The following is a 16,818-nucleotide window of genomic DNA, read 5'->3' on the forward strand; positions in this document are numbered from 1 at the left end:
TCGGTAGAAAATGAGCTTTTAATCGTGCCTTTTCCAAACTATATTGATAATTACAATTAAGATGTAAAAACTCAATCCATGTAGAAAATATTGATAACTTTTCCCCACACATTCCAATCTTTTTGTTGTCGTTGTTGCTTCAACTGAAGCTGTGTAGTTTAAGGGTAATTCTTGACCAAAAAACACCACAGAAGATTATTGAAATCAAGGAGAAACATTCTGCGAGGGTTCGACTTTGATTTGTATTGTTCCCCCTCTCAAACACATAATCCACATTTGTTTTTGTAAAATACGTTTCTTTTAAATTAAATTGTAAAGTAGGACTATAGGCACATTTACTTTGGTCCCAACAGGTAGTCCGTCCTCATGTAAAATCATACTTCACTTTGACCAGTGAACACATTGCCCATCTGGATGTAGGACGCATGCAACAGCAACATGTCTTCACTACTACCATGACCCATTAGTACATGCTCAAAAAGATTCACTGCCATTTTCAATCAAAGAAAGAAAAAAAAAAAAAATGACCAAAAAAGGGGAACATTGACATACGCAAGTAAGGTTTGAAAAACATTTAGACAGCATTTACAGTCAGTAAGGGAACATCTAAGCAGTCATCCTTAGCAGGTGAAGTGTACAATGGCGTCAACAGCCTTTACAGTAATCATTCTCAACCCGGACAAAATGGCCTTGCCTTGACTTGTTTGGGATTAAACAACCCAACCAACTGAATAGAGATGGGCTTCCTTATCTAAGTCCGCTAAATCAGGTTAATCATCAACAAAGCGCAAAAGCAAAACTATTAAATCTACATTTCAAATGGGTGAACATCAAGTAACGTAAAAGGGGAGGGGAAAACAAAACAGAAACCACAACCAAACAGAATGTGCCTAGACCTCTATCACTTTTAGAAACTTAAGGAGGCAAAACGATGAGAATATTTTGCTGAGTAAGGCACATTTTCGCTGATTCATTCTAAGAAAAAGAGGGAATCCAATTCATTCTCGTGAAGAACATAGGGAGGGAGCTTGCCAACCACACAAACTAAGGTGGAGAGGGATAAGGGGACCTAGACAGGTGATGCTTTACGTCAATGACATCGTAGAAACTACAGTCACATCTAGAGTGGGGGGCTTTTGATAATCAATATTGTCTAAAAAGGAATGACTGGTTCAAATGTTTTCCCTAGGAGGTGAGTATCATTGTGGTCTCCCCGAGGGGACTGAACAGGTGAGCACCACACATTGAGATTTGTCAGAGAAGGGGTTGGGGTGGGTTGTGATGGCGTGGTTCATCTAGATGGTTGACTTGGAGAAGGAGACCTTCAGGTGGTGGTTGCTGCCCATGTCGTAGTTGTGGAGGTCCATCAAGGCCTGGATGGCCTCCTCGACTGTAGACATCTGGAGTAGCGCCATTTTGTGGCCTCTATATTGGGGGAGAAGAACGTGATCAGATAACCACGATCAAGTCACACACACACACACACACACAGGTGGTAAAATTATGATGGCATATTCCAAATGGTGTTCCAAGGTCCAGCCTTGGGACTAAATTTGATAAGAAGTTACAGGCAGTTAAAAGATAGTGTCTTACTGGAAAAACTTGAATGCCTTCACAGTGCCACCTGCGTTAGAGAACAGCTGTCTCAGATCCTCCTCAGTCACGTCCTCCCTGTCGAATCCAAAATCAACAGTGTGCGAAACTCAACGCAAGCACATTCAGCCATGTCAATGCAATGATACACTTTAAACTACTTCAATTTACTTGTATTGCAAGACCTAACCAGCACTACAGCCAACCCTTAAAGGGATACTTCTGGATTTTGGCAATGAGGCCCTTTATCTACTTCCCCAGTCAGATGAACTCGTGGATACCATTTTTAGGTCTCTGTATCCAGTATGCGCTAACTTTAGTTAGCAACATCTTTCAAACTGTACGCAGAGAAATACAAAATGGTACCCACAAGTTCATCGGACTCTGGAAGTAAAGGTCTTCATTGCCAAAACCTCAAAGTATCCCTTTAAATACAGTAGCAAAACTACAAACAAATAACATACTGTGTGTATATATATATACACACAAAAGTATGTGGACACCCCCTCAAATTAGTGGATTCTGCCATTTCACCCACACCCGTTGTGGACAGGTGCATAAAAATTGAGCACAGACAAACACTGGCAGCAGAAAGGCCTTAATGAAGAGCTCAGTGACTTTCAACGTGGCACCATCATAAGATTCCACCTTTCGAGTAAGTCAGTTAGTCAAATTTCTACCCTGTTAGAGCTGCCCTGGTCAACTGTAAGTGCTGTTATTGTGAAGTGGAAATGTCTAGGAGCAACAAAGGCTCAGCTGTAAAGTGGTAGGCCATACAAGCTCTCAGAACGGGACCGCCGAGAGCTAAAGCGCGAAGCGCGTTAAAATTGTGTGTCCTCGGTTGCAACACTTTACCGAGTTCCAAACTGCCTCTGGAAGCAACGCCAGCACAATAACTTTTTCTCGGGAGCTTCATGAAAAGGGTTTCCTTGGCAGACAGCTGCACACAAGCCTAAGATCACCATGTGCAATTCCAAGCGTTGGCTGGAGTGGTGTAACGCTTGCTGCCATTGGACTCTGGAGCATTGGAAACGCTTTCTCTGGAGTGATAAATTACGCTTCACCACCTGGCAGTCCGACGGACAAATCTGGGTTTGGCGGATGCCAGCAGAACGCTACCTGTCCCAATGCATAGTGCCAACTGTAAAGTTTGGTGGGAGAGAAATAATGGTCTGAGGCTGTTTATCATGGTTCGGGCTAGGCCCCTTTGTTCTAGTGAAGGGAAATCTTAACGCTACAGCTTACAATAACATTCTAGACAATTCTGTGCTTCCAACTTTGTGGCAAAGGTTTGGGGAAGGCCCTTTCCTGTTTCAGTATGATAATTCCCCCGTGCACAAAGAGGTCTATACAGAAATGTTGTGTCGAGATAGATGTGGAATAACTTAACTGGATTGCACAGAGCCCTGACCTCAACCACATCGAACACCTTTGGGATGAATTGGAACTCCGACTGCGAGCCAGGTCTAACTGCCCAAAATCAGTGCCCAACCTCAAATGCTCGTGGCTGAATGTAATGAAGTCCCCGCAGCAATGTTTCAACATCTAGTGAAATGCCTTCCCAGAAGAGTGGAGGCTGTTATAGCAGCAAAGGGGGGACCAACTCCATATTAATGTCCAAGATTTTGGAATGAGATGTTTGAAGAGCAGGTGTCCATATACTTTTGGTCATGTAGTGTAACAGAGGCAGCATATAATGAAAACCGTAGTGGTACGAGAACAGAGCCTTGAGGAACTCCATAGACCATGCTAATGCACTAGCTAGCACACAACAAACATGAAATGTTAGACAGAATCAAACAAGAATCAAGCCAAACCACAAGACAAACTCACGGGACGTTGGAGAGGTGGAGCGTGGCGGACGGAGGGAAGATGTTCTGAAAGTTCTTGGAGCCTGGCTTTTTGAAGCGGTGCAGGGGGGAGTTGGTGAAGTCCTTGGTTAGGCCCTGGTCATCCAGCCCTTCCCTGGGCAGCTGCACAGTCTGGTGCTTGGAGAGCGTCACACGGATTATCTTCCCGTACATCTTCTGGCCGTTCAGGTGGCTCATTGCTGAGGAAAAGCACATAGGAAACATGGTACAGTGACATGTTTCTCATGTGGTTAATGTGGAGATGGTTCTCTGCCATTAATTAGAAACAATGACACGCCGTCTGCTCTTTTATAGTCCTTATTTCAAAATAATGTCAATCACAAGTGCGTAGGTTTAAAAAACAGCCTAATAGAAAGGATAGATGCCTGCACACTGTCGAAAAAAGAAAAGAAATTTTTTTTTTAACAGTATACAAATGTCTATATCCTTTATATCTACCATGTATTAGAAATGTTAAGAGTTGCTTTAGGATCCACCTAGGAGGACATGTCGAGCTCATTCCATGGAGGGCCGAGTGTTTGCAGGCTTTCGCTCCTCCCTCGTACTTGATTGATTCATTAACTGATTAGTTAGGAACAGGGTTTCCGTCAGGAAAATGTGGCCCCGGACATTTGACCAGCAGGATTTGAATTCACTGGAAATTTGAGAAATGTATCGGATCAATATGCATTGGGTACTTAACCCGATTAGGGGTGCTGCTCAGAATGACAGAAATGAATTACATTGAAATTGTGGAAATTCATTTTAACAGAACATGCAACTCGAAGATGCACGGGATGCAACGGTGTGCGTCCTTACGACATTTCGATGCGCACCTGATAAATTAAATGTGGACCGTTATTCTTCCTCGGACAACAAGATGAGCAAAGACGAGTCATTCTGTGCGAGAAAGAATGACTATTCCAAACAGACTCTGGGACAGTCGTGGGACGATAGATCCAAATTCAAAACAACCAGTAGGCAGGCCTAGGATACATACAAAACAACTTTAAAAAGCTTTGAGGCTGATGCAACAGATCAGAACATTTAGCTTAATGTCTTCACATTATAAGCGCAGGCAATGCGCAAAAAGCAATTGGTTACGCCGCGCAAATGTTCATTCCATAACGCAGTTAGCAGGAAAACACTTGTCAACAGCACACCGCACATGGGAGGGGTTTAATCTGACAGATAAAAATATCCATTCAAAATATTTATTCAAATAAAGGACAAGTAAAGATGCAACAACTAGCACGGGTTACTAATATGACTACCGGACAATGAAAGAAAGGGGATTTGAAAACCAATAGAACATAAGAGAGAGAGGCTACTGGTTGCAATGGCATATGGAAGTCAATAATTGCCTCCACGATATGGTCGGATTTTGGCTTCATGCTACTTTCAAGCCAGGTAAGACGCCTCATAATATGAAATCAGTTTATTTATTTTTTTAAATGACGTGTTTTCAAGATGCATGATGCCTGACGCTCTGAAGCCTGCCAACCGTTGCCTACGCATGTGAAAGGCAAATGGGAACCCACTCACCGAGCTGGGCCTGGTTCCCGTCCGACATCTGGATGAGAGCACTGTCCTTCTTATTGTAGAGGATCTTCACGCGCTGAGCATCACCGTACACCCCTTCATTATAATGATAGGCAGACGGCGGGAGGAAGAGAGAGGAGGAGAGAGCAAAAGGCAGGCAGAGGAGAGGGAGGAGTGAACCATGAAGGACAAAGTTAGTGCTTTAGGGAGTTTAAATATGAGACGTGAAACAGGATGGAGCAATCATCCATATGATTTAAACCAATCAAAAGAGAGTCTTCGAACAATAGCCTTATAACAGAGAGAGAGAGAGAGAGAATAGAGAGAATATGCTGATAAAATCCCTCCAAAAAACAAGCTTGGTGAAATGAAAAATAAAAACATGCCAAATAATCAACCATGCATTAGCGTAATTATTTCATGGAGTGAGATGGAGAGAGATGAGACTAGAGGCCTTGAAGGCCAAAATCTGTACTCAACTGAATCAATATGTGCGATTAAACAAAACGTGAAAGAAAAACATGAAACAGTTACTCAACTATGGAAATACTAACCATAAATCAAATGAGATAGAGAAAACAAAAAACATGGAGTAAAAAGAACAAACAACTAAAAACGGAAAAGGTAGAGTGCTAACGATAACATACCGAAGAGGGTAAACAGACTTTGGGGCGTAACCATCTTTAGAAGGAGAGAAGAGCAAGCAGCGTAAGACAGGTAGAGAGAAGAGTCGGAGGTAGAGCGGAGATGGACAGATCATCCATAACGGAGGGTGGTTTCCCGTAGAATGGTGAGGTGGTCATGGAGCATGGGTTCAAGGCAGTTAATTGGGGAAGTTGGTCCGAGGAGGAACATTTTTGTTCAGGCACAAAGCATGAACGTGTGGAAGGAGGGGGGAGGAAAGGAGGAGGGTGCGGACAGGACACAAAGGGGGAAACACGGAAGGGTGGGAATGAACGAGGGGAAGGGGGGTGGGAGGGGGCAGCAATGCGGAGTAAATCAAAAACAAAGAGTTGGGGTGGGGGACAAAAATAAAAACAGGTCAGTACATTGGAAATGCAGGAGTTTGGTCAGAAAATGGCTGGATTTGGTTTTGCTGTGGGGGGCTTTAATCCCAAACATACAAGGAAATAATAGTGCCAAATGTCAACACCTGAGACCAAAGGGGGAGCAGAGTACATTTACACCCAAGCCTAGTTTGTGGCCAATAGTGATGAGGGGGGGGCATGGATTGGGCATGCAGAAGAGTCTCAAGTTAAGGTTTTAGTAACGTAAGTAGGCTTGATAGCATATGAAATGCAGGAATATTGGTTAAAGCGGGTGGCAGGGGCGCTACCCTCTATCAATTTCCAAAGGAGGAGCGTTTGGGGCATGCAGGTAAAGACATGAAAACCACCTTACAAAGTTATGGCATAAACAGAACTTATCATGTTCAAGTCCACAAACCCAGTGTTTGGAGAGAGAAATGATCAGAGAATATTACTTCTGTCGAGAATTTATAGATATAGCATAGATAGAGAGACAGTGGCTGAGAAAATTTGGGGTGGGAGTGGTTGGTACAGCCCCCACAGTTCATACCAACTTGACATAGCTTAGAGAAAGGCATTGGGAGAGAGGAGTGAAGGAGGGGGGGCTTGAAAGAAAAGAACGACAGTTAGGAAGGACTATCACTTGACATGAAAGAGGGAGAAAGGGAGGGAGGGAGGGAGAGAAAGAGAGAAAGAGTTTAGGAGACAGTGGTTAAAATTTGCACAGAATGCATAGCAGATAGATAGAGAGAGAGAGAGAGAGAGAGAGTGAACGGAGCCCTTCCATTCACTAAGACAGAGCCTGAGAAGTAACTGCAGTTCAGTTGACTTAGGCTATGGAGACAAAAAACATATGCAAGCACTGAGGCTAACATAAAATTCACATAAATGAGCACCGATGTGAGAATGCATCATCATCATTATCATCATCCCTCGCATTACATCTCTTGACTGGATGTGCAACCTCGTTCATTCCCAACCTTCGGTCTTTCCTCATGGTGAATGACGCTTGACAGAGAAACACAATCCACTCATCTTGGTACTTACACCCTCAGACTAACCCTTCAATTAAAGCCTGATGTCCTATAGACAGACGGGTTGGTTGTTTAGCAGCGAAACTATGGGGCAAAACAGACAGGGTTGGCTTATCGACTGTTGACATGTTAACTGTTGCCGCCAAATGTTTATTGAAAGCATAAATACATCATTACCTTTGTTGATTAGCTAGCTAGCAATTTTTAGCCATATTAGCATTGACATGAAATCAGTCAAAAACAAGATCATTAACAGGATACAAGGAGCTGAAACGAGACACCTACGATTCCCCACATGGCTGTTTGTCATTGTTTCTAGCTATCTGACCGTTCAGAATCATACCGTGCGGCTTCTGGACACTGATTCGCACGCATCATTTTCATGACGTTGTAAGCTAACCTGTCTATATAGATGGATTGGTTGCTTAGCAACAGAACAGTGTGCGCAACTATGGGGCAAAACAGACTGGGTTGGTTTACACGGAACCCAAACCGGCTGCACGCGTGCTCCATCATGCATAAATGTATTTTGTCCCCCTACACCAAACGCGATCACGACATGCAGGTTAAAATATCAAAAAACAAACTTTGAACCAATTATATTAATTTGGGGACAGGTCAAGAAGCATTAAACATTTATGGCAATTTAGCTAATTAGCTTGCACGTGCTAGCTAATTTGTCCTATTTAGCTAGCTTGCTGTTGCTAGCTCATTTGTCCTGGGATATAAACATTGAGTTGTTATTTTACCTGAAATGCACAAGGTCTTCTACTCCGCCAATTAATCCACACACAAAACGGTCAACCGGATTGTTTCTAGTCATCTCTCTTCCTTCCAGGCCTTTTCCTTCTCTTGACTTTATATTGCGATTGGCATATTTAATAAATTAGATGAATGAGGTCAGTGGCGGTAATGCGTCTTTCAATCACCCACGTGGGTATAACCAATGAGGAGATGGCACGTGGGTACCTGCTTCTCTAAACCAATGAGGAGATGGGAGAGGCAGAACTTGCAGCGCGATCTGCTTCAGAAATAGAACTGACTTCTATTTTAGCCCTTGGCAACGCAGACGCTCGTTGGCGTGCGCGAGCAGTGTTAGTGCAATAATTAAACAGATTTCAAAATGTATTTTGCAACGCTCACGCACGGTGTAGTTATTAGCCTGTTCGATTGTTGACAACATGTAAACTATATTTGTCGCCCATGTCTATTGAAAACAAATACATTTGCACAATGAGCACTTGTCTCAAAACACATTGATAAAGTTGTTGGTTAGCTAGCGAATTATTGCATAGACGTGACGTCTAAACAATATATGCTATCCAAGACGAGCCACTTATTGTCACTGTTGCTAACTATCCGTTCCTCCAGAATCACAACATAGACTTCTGCCCATTGAATCGTGCGCATCGTTTGTGAGGTTTATTTGTTGTCAGCTAACCCGTCGTGTATGTCAGTCTTTATGCAGGGAAAAATATATATATATTTTTTAATTGTTGCAAAATGTGTTTTGCATGGCAAAATCAGGTCAATTATACTTTTTTCCAGAAATAGGTTATTAGGGGTCTCTTGACAGTCTTAATCACTTAAAATGTTATGCAAGGAAAACTGGGTCTCCATTTCTAAGGGCTAAACTAGATGTGTGTGCAGCAGAGCTTTATAGAATAACAGTCAAGGAATACTGAGCAACACTGAATATAGTAGTCATTTAAGTCGTAGCCATCTTATAAAATATATTTTCAGATCTGTGTACTGATCAAGGGGTGTAATAGATAATGCCATGCAGGTATTGAGTACTTGTGCAACTAAATGTGAGGGTGGACTAAATAGCCAAATTGTACAGATGGGGATATTTCCCGCCAAACTTCTGAGCCTTTCCACTCATGAAATAACACCAGTCATACCAACCATAATAAATGTCTGCTCTAAGTCCATGTCAGAAACAATGAACAAGTGTGTAACGCCAGCGAAGCATGAGATCCTCCTGTATGAGGAGAGCGAGAGAAAAGGGGGATGTTACTGACCTCTTCGTTGAGGTTGCTGACCAGGAGCACGCCGCTGCAGCCAGAGTGTCCGGAGAGCGCCACCCTCCCCGCAGCAGCCGCCGCTGCGGCCGCAGCACTCAGAGGACTGATGGCTCCTGGAGGAATGGCCAGAGAGCCAGGCACGTTAACATGGTAAATGGGGACACAAGAGAGCAAGCACAGGCAAAGCACACCACACAACCATCTGCTACAGCAGGGGTTGGTCCAATTTTGATAAACATTGTTCACAACCCCGCCATGTAAATAAATCAATAATAATAATTAAAGAAAAAACTAAAGCAATCAACAGCCAATGTTATCTTTTTTTAAATTGGGGCTTTTTTTCTAATCTGAAGGAAGTGTGGTTTGAAATGACTGAAATGCACCAGAAAGGTACTGGGAAGTTTAGAAGATCATCAGGCAATAGGGAATACCCCCCCCCACCCCCCCACCCCCCCCAAGTCTGATTTAGTGCCTGGTCTTGCCCACTTTGTTTTAATGAGTTCTGCGCGGCTTGTGGGCATTGTAAAGCACAACAGAAGACAGGCGTGTTCCTGAGAGTCTTCTCTTTCAGTGATGGGGTCATAGTATTAAACTGTTCTAAAAATAAAGACATATTGGTAGTAGGAAAACAGGCACCACTGTTTATTACAACCGCATCTAGCGGCTAGTACCAGAGGTTACTGACGTACCGAGGTTCTATGAACCGAGCACTTTGTTTTTGTCGAGTTTCTCTCACGACTCCATTTTCAAACCAGGCGACCCCACGTGGGGTTGCAACCCCTAGTTTGGGAATCGATGCGCTAGTGTGCATTACATGCCCACAGTATCATCAGCTGGGCCGGACACGCTCACAGGAGCACGTGCACTCACACGGAGACACGTGCTCACGCACACACAACCCCCGTCAAAAGATATTCAAGACACACGAAAGGTTAGTCAACTCTAAAGCTAACCTTTCATTATTCCACATGTTCTAAGTCCGTTCATAACGACATCCTTGGTTATTCTCAAGCAACTATCATATACACTGAACAAAAATATGAAAACCCAACATGTAAAAGTGTTGGTCCCATGTTTCATGAGCTGAAATAAAAGAACCCAAAAAATGTCCATACACAAAAAAAATTGTTCTCAAATTATGCACAAATTGGTTTACATCCCTGTTAGTGAGCTTTTCTCCTTTGCCAAGATAATCCATCCACCTGACAGGTGTGGCATATCAAGAAGCTGATTAAAGAGCATGATCATTATACAGGTGCAAATTGTGCGGGGGACAATAAAAATATTTTTTTTAACAAAATAAAATGTGCAGTTTTGTCACACAATACAATGCCACAGATGATGCAAATTGAGGGAGCGTGCAATTGTCATGCAGACACGTCCACCAGAGCTGTTGCCAGATCATTTTATATTAATTTCTCATCCATAAGCCGCCGCCAACGTAGTTTAAGAGAATTTGGCAGTAAGTCCAGCCGGTTTCATAACCGCAGAGCACGTGTAACCATGCCAGCCTAGGACCGAGACATCTGGCTTCTTCACCTGCAGAATCGTCTGAGACTAGCCACCCGGACAGCTGATGATACTGTGGGTTTGCACAATCTAAGAATATCTGCACAAACTGTCAGAAACCATCTCAGGGAAGCTCATCTGCGTATTCGTCGTCCTCAAGAGTCCTGACCTGACTGCAGTTCGGCATCATAACAAACGTCAGCGGGCAAATGCTCACCTTCGATAGCCACTGGCACGCAGGAGACGTGTGGTCTTCACAGACGAATCCTGGTTTCAACTGTACCTGGCAGACAGCGTACCGTGTATGGCGTTGTGTGGGCGAGTGGTTTCAAATCACATACACATATTTAGCAGCGGTTATAGTGGGTGTAGCGAAATGCTTGTTTGCCGATGTCAGCATTGTGAACAGAGTGCCCCATGGTGGCGGTGGGGTTATGGTTTGGGCAGTCAGAAGCTACGGACAACCAACACAATTGCATTTTATCGATGGCAATTTAAATGCAAGGGAGATACCGTGACGAGATCCTGAGACCCATCGTCGTGCCATTCATCCTCCACCATCACCTCATGTTTCAGCATGATAATGCACAGCCCCATGTCACAAGGATCTTTACACAATTCCTGCAAGCTGAAAATGTCCCAGTTCTTCTGGCCTGCATACTCACCAGACATGTCCCCCATTGAGCATGTGTGGGTTGCTCTGGATCGACATGTACGACAGCGTGTTCCAGATCCTGCCAATATCCAGCAACTTCGCACAGCCATTGAAAAGGAGTGGGACAACATTCCACAGGGCACAATCAACAACCTGATCAACTCAAAGGAGATGTGTCGCGTTGCATGAGGCATATGGTGGTCACACCAGACACTGACTGGTTCTCTTTTTTTGTTTTTAAAAAGGTATCTGTGACCAACAGATACATAGCTGTATTCCCAAACATATCAAATCCATAGATTAGGACCTAATGAAGTTCTCAATTTCCAAATATATAAACTGTAACTCAGTAAAATCATAAAAATTGTTGCGGTTATATTTTTGTTCAGTGTATTTCAAACAAGTCAAACATGCTAGTAGACATTTTGTCTTCTTCCTTGGTCTGACAGGAGTGGTTGCTATATCACCAGCTATTTCTGTCTCTTTCGCCCCGAGACAAGACACACCAGGTAAGACTTGAGAGTGAAAGAAAGAAAAGATAATGTAAAGCATAGTTACCTCCGCCCTGCGAGTAGGAAAGAGAAGACTGAAACCCTCCACCGCTAGAGTAGGGAGCTACCATTCCTGAGGGGGTACCTACAGAGTGTACAGGAAAAGGCTAAAATATAGACGTTGGGTAGGGCAGGATGAGAGTAGTTATAATGTAGACAAGCTTAAGCAAATCGACAAGGCCCTTTTATGGCTTAGAACAGACTGCTGATAATATAGTGACCCATTTTGTTCTCGTTCCTCCTTTTGTTTGTCACTTCGTGGTGTGTTACTGGACTGGTAGAGATTTCTATTATCCACCTACTAGCTCTACAAAGTATTAGATATGTACAGTTGAAGTTGGACGTTTGCATACACCTTAGCCAAATACAATTAGACTCAATTCTTCACAATTCCTGACATTTAAGCCTAGTAAAAATTCCCTGTCTTAGGTCAGTTAGGATCACCACTTTATTTTAAGAATGTGAAATGTCAGTAATAGGAGAGAGAATTATTTATTGCAGCTATTATTTCTTTCATCACATTCCCAGTGGGCCAGAAGTTTACATGCTTTCAAAAACGAATTGAGTGTATTGCCTTTAAATTGTTTAACTTAGGTCAAACGTTTTGGGTAGCCTTCCACAAGCGCCCCACAATAAGTTGGGTGAATTTTGGCCCATTCCTCCTGACAGAGCTGGTGTTACTGAGTCAGGTTTGTAGGTCTCCTTGCACGCACACGCTATTTCACAAATTGTCTATAGGATTGAGGTCAGGGCTTTGTGATGGCCACTCCAATACCTTGACTTTGTTGTCCTTAAGCCATTTTGCCACAACTTTGGAAGTATGCTTGGGGTCATTGTTCATTTGAAGACCCATTTGTGACCAAGCTTTAACTTCCTGACTGATGTCTTGAGATGTTGCTTCAATATATCCACATAATTTTTCTGCCTCATGATGCCATCTATTTTGTGAAGTGCATCAGTCCCTCCTGCAGCAAAGCAACCCCACAACATAATGCTGCCACCCCTGTGCTTCACAGTTGGGATGGTGTTCTTAGGCTTGCAAGCCCCCCCCCCCTTTTCCTCCAAACATAACAATGGTCATTATGGCCAAACAACTCTGTTTTTGTTTCATCAGACCAGAAGACATTTCTCCAAAAAGTACAATCTTTGTCCCCATGTGCAGTTGCAACCCGTAGTCTGGCTTTTTTATGGCGGTTTTTGAGCAATGGCATCTTCCTTGCGGAGCAGCCTTTCAGGTTATGTCGATATAGGACTCGTTTTACTGTGGATATAGATACTTTTGTACCCGTTTCCTCCAGCATCTTCACAAGGTCCTTTGCTGTTGTTCTGGGATTGATTTGCACATTTCCCACCAAAGTGCATTAATCTCTAGGAGACAGAACGAGTCTCCTTCCTGAGCAGTATGACGGCTGCGTGGTCCCATGGTGTTTATGCGTACTATTGTTTGTACAGATGAAAGTGGTGCCTTCAGGCGTTTGGAAATTGCTCCCAAGGATGAACCAGACTTGTGCAGGTCTACAATTTTTTTTCCTGAGGTCTTGGCTGATTTCTTTTGATTTTCCCATGATGTCAAACAGAGGCACTGAGTTTGGAGGTAGGCCTTGAAATACATCCACAGGTACACCTCCATTTGACTCAAATGATGTCAATTAGCCTGTCAGAAGCTTCTAAAGCCATGACATAATTTTCTGGAATTTTCCAAGCTGTTTAAAGGCACAATCAACTTAGTGTATGTAAACTTCAGACCCACTGAAATTGTGATACAGCGAATTATAAGTGAAATAATCTGTATGTAAACAATTGTTGGAAAAATGACTAGTGTCATGCACAAAGTAGACGTCCTAACTGACTTGCCAAAACTATAGTTTGTTAACAAGACATTTGAGGCGTGGTTGAAAAAATGAATTAATGACTCCAACCTAAGTGCATGTAAACTTCCCACTTCAACTGCATATACCCAGCCTCCCATTGAGAGAAAACACTTAGTGGTATTGACTTTTATACAGAGGAGAGAGCTGACCGGACAGGTCTGAAAAAAGAGGAGAGAACAGAGGGAAAGAGAAGAGAGAAGATGGTTGGACAGGTGGAGGCAGGTCTTACCAAGCAGGGAGGAGTCCTTGTTGAGGGCGGCAGCCATGGCAGGGTCTAGGGAGGGCTGGCCATCGCCAGCGGGCAGCTCGGGCCGGGTGTAGTCGCGGCTCTTGTCGTTGTTGTACTTGACATTGAGGTTGACCAGTTTGGAGAAGTCGATCCGCAGTGTGCAGCATGAGTTGTAGATGTTCTGGCCGTCCAGGGACTGGAAAAAGTGATGAATGAAATATAAATAGCTTTTTGTTTTTATAATTTTTGTTTTCAACATTGTGATATTCTGGAGAGAGAGCCCAGGAGACAAACGGAATTGTTATCAACCTTCATTTTAACAGGTAAATTGACTGAGAACTGAATATACTACTTGTTTGAATGCCTGCTCACCAGCCTGGCTTGCTGGGCGTTGACTGGTTCGCTGAACTGAAGCAGGGCCTGGAACTGATTGTTCTTGGTGAACGTGATGATCTTCATGACTGTTCCAAACTTGGAGAAGATCTGCTGGAGGACGTCCAGAGTGACGGGGTAGAACATGTTGTCAATGATTATCCTGAGCACGGGGCTCGGGGCCTGCGCAAGAACACTATCCAGCGCACTGGTGTCAGAGTTGGGAGAGCCACCCTCCTGAACCGCCGACACTGCCTGGAGGACAGCCTGTGCACGCTGGGCGGGTATGTATGAAAGAGAGGAAGAGAGAAAATAAGAAATTAAGATGGCAGTCTGCACTTTTATAGATTTAGTCGCAAATGCCAAGGCTGCCTAGTACAACATTTCTGTGTGTCTACACTAGAGACTCAATACTAGTCATGCACAGGTGTATTTTCTGGGAAAGGACAGAATTTCACCTGGTTGAGAGCACTGTCTGTCTTGAGCTCCTTGTGGTTAGAGAACTGGATGAACACTGGGACGTTGCGGACCTGAGGCGTCACTGCCGTATAGTAGTTCACCATTGTAACGGCTGCCTCCTCTGTACCCAGCTCGAGGAACGCCTTGCACATGGTCAAAGGAAAATTTTAAGAAAGACAAAAGAGGAAACATTTGTTCTATACCCAGTATTAAAATATTAAATTGCTTGGTTAAAAAAAAAAAAAAAAAAAAACCTTAGGGTCAGGAGTTCCTGACCATTTGTCCTGAACAGGGAATGCTCGGGCGAGGTTTAACACAAGAGTCCCACCGTAACGCAGGCGCATTTTGGTCTTTAACTCCTTTTAAACTGTGTGTTTGAGCTACAGATTTAATTGGATTTGTCCATTTCTACTGCATCCGTAGATACCAACTATTAGCCTCTGATTAACGAGGGCTTAGCTAGAGCAGGGTTTGAGAGAAGGTAAGGGGTTATTCTACATAAATCTTAGGACATAGTGTCTATAATGTACTAATCTCACATAGTTGCAGTCAAACTCCACACAGTTGTTACTGAGTAGTTGGATATTCATTTTCCAGTGAGCAAACAATTTCTGTACTTACAGCATTCATATGAATCCATTTCCATCAGTTTTTGATTTGGTGGACCTTATTTGTAAATAAAAGTCATGAATGCAACCGTTTGTCAAAATGTTTTGTGTTCTACTTGTAGCCCTGGTTGTCTTGAAAAGAAAATGGTAAAACAATTGTGAGGCTAAGGGAAACTTCAAAATTGTCAATGAAGCCCTTCATCTAGATGAGTCAGAAACTCATACCATGTTCCCGCTCTGCTTCAGTTTGAAGGAAGTTGCTAACTAGGGTTAGCGCAATTGCTAACTAGGGTTAGCGCAATTGCTAATTAGCAGTAGCGCAAAAGTCATGCTAGCTGTTGCTGTTGACTTCCAGTCATCGCGCTAACATTAGTTAGTTATTGGTACGAGAAACTACCTCGAAACTCCCTTCATACTGGACGCAGACACATACAAATGGTATATACACAAGTTTCTAACTCTGCGGAAGTAGGCAAAGGGCCAAAATCAATGCAAAAAAATCCCTTTTCATTTGGGATCGGCAACAGGCGGACCACAAACCGAAAACCAGCCCCAAGTTTGTTTTGGTTTAAAAAAAACTCAAGACTAAAATCACCAGGAATTCAGCAAAAAATGGGTTCCATTTATGATATCTGCTCACCAAGTTTTCCCATAAAAGTTTAGAAAAAAATATGTGCTCGTGTCTCAATGTATGAAATGATTGTATACTGAACAAAAAATATGAACTAAACATGCTACATTGTAAACGATTTCACTGAATTACAGATCATAGGGAAATTAGTTAATTTAAATAAATACATTAGGCCCTAATCTACAGATTTCACATGACTGGGCAGGGGTGCAGCCATGGGTTGGCACAGGCCCACCCACATGGAAGCCAGGCACAGCCAATCAGAATTGGTTTTCCCCATAAAAGAGCTTTATTACAGACAGAATTTTCATCAGCTGTCTGGTCTCAGACGATCTTGCAGGATGTGGAGGTCCTGGGCTGGTGTGGTTACACAGTTGTGAGACCGGTTGGAAGTACTGGCAAATTCTCTAAAACGATGTTGGAGGCAGCTTATGGTAGAGAAATTAAACATTCAATTCTCTGGCTACAACTCTGGTAGACATTCCTGCAGTTAGAAGGCCAATTGCATGCTCCTTCAAAACTTCAGACATCTGTGGCATTGTGTTGTGTGACAAAACTGCAAATTTCAGAGTGGCCTTTTAGTGTCCCCAGCACAAGGTGCACCTGTATAATGATTATGCTGTTTAATCAGCTTCTTGATATGCTACACCCGTCAGGTGGATGAATTCTCTTGGCAAAAGAGAAATGCTCACTAAACAGGGATGCAATCAAATTTTTGCACCAAATTTGAGAAAAATAAGTTGGAACATTTCTGGGATCTTTTTACATGTTGCGTTCTTATTTTTGTTCTGTATATTTAAAAAAAAAAAATCTCATTTTTGTGCATAGTTATGGTCAATTTGCAGTGAACAACTTTTAA

At 43.0% G+C, this 16,818-nt stretch overlaps 1 protein-coding gene across 4 annotated transcripts in view; it reads right to left on the reverse strand.

Annotated features, from left to right (window-relative positions):
• LOC110530183 (polypyrimidine tract-binding protein 2) overlaps window positions 1–16,818 on the reverse strand; it is a 19,306-nt gene continuing 2,488 nt past the window's right edge. The window contains exons 5-14 of one of the 4 annotated variants that reach the window (XM_021613049.3): window positions 14,720–14,863; window positions 14,262–14,537; window positions 13,890–14,085; window positions 11,797–11,874; window positions 9,072–9,187; window positions 5,633–5,666; window positions 4,989–5,081; window positions 3,427–3,643; window positions 1,594–1,671; window positions 1–1,425 (exon numbers count right to left, since the gene is read on the reverse strand). In XM_021613049.3, the coding sequence (XP_021468724.1) occupies window positions 1,296–1,425; window positions 1,594–1,671; window positions 3,427–3,643; window positions 4,989–5,081; window positions 5,633–5,666; window positions 9,072–9,187; window positions 11,797–11,874; window positions 13,890–14,085; window positions 14,262–14,537; window positions 14,720–14,863 (1,362 nt within the window). In that variant the 3' untranslated portion in view covers window positions 1–1,295. The remainder of the gene's footprint in view (window positions 1,426–1,593; window positions 1,672–3,426; window positions 3,644–4,988; window positions 5,082–5,632; window positions 5,667–9,071; window positions 9,188–11,796; window positions 11,875–13,889; window positions 14,086–14,261; window positions 14,538–14,719; window positions 14,864–16,818) is intronic. The other 3 variants (XR_016482486.1, XM_090182068.1, XR_016482487.1) reach the window with 3 other exon arrangements.

This window comes from Oncorhynchus mykiss, chromosome 8 (assembly GCF_057628025.1).
Source record: "Oncorhynchus mykiss isolate SJ-2025 chromosome 8, ASM5762802v1, whole genome shotgun sequence".
In the NCBI taxonomy this organism is placed as follows: Eukaryota; Metazoa; Chordata; class Actinopteri; order Salmoniformes; family Salmonidae; genus Oncorhynchus; species Oncorhynchus mykiss.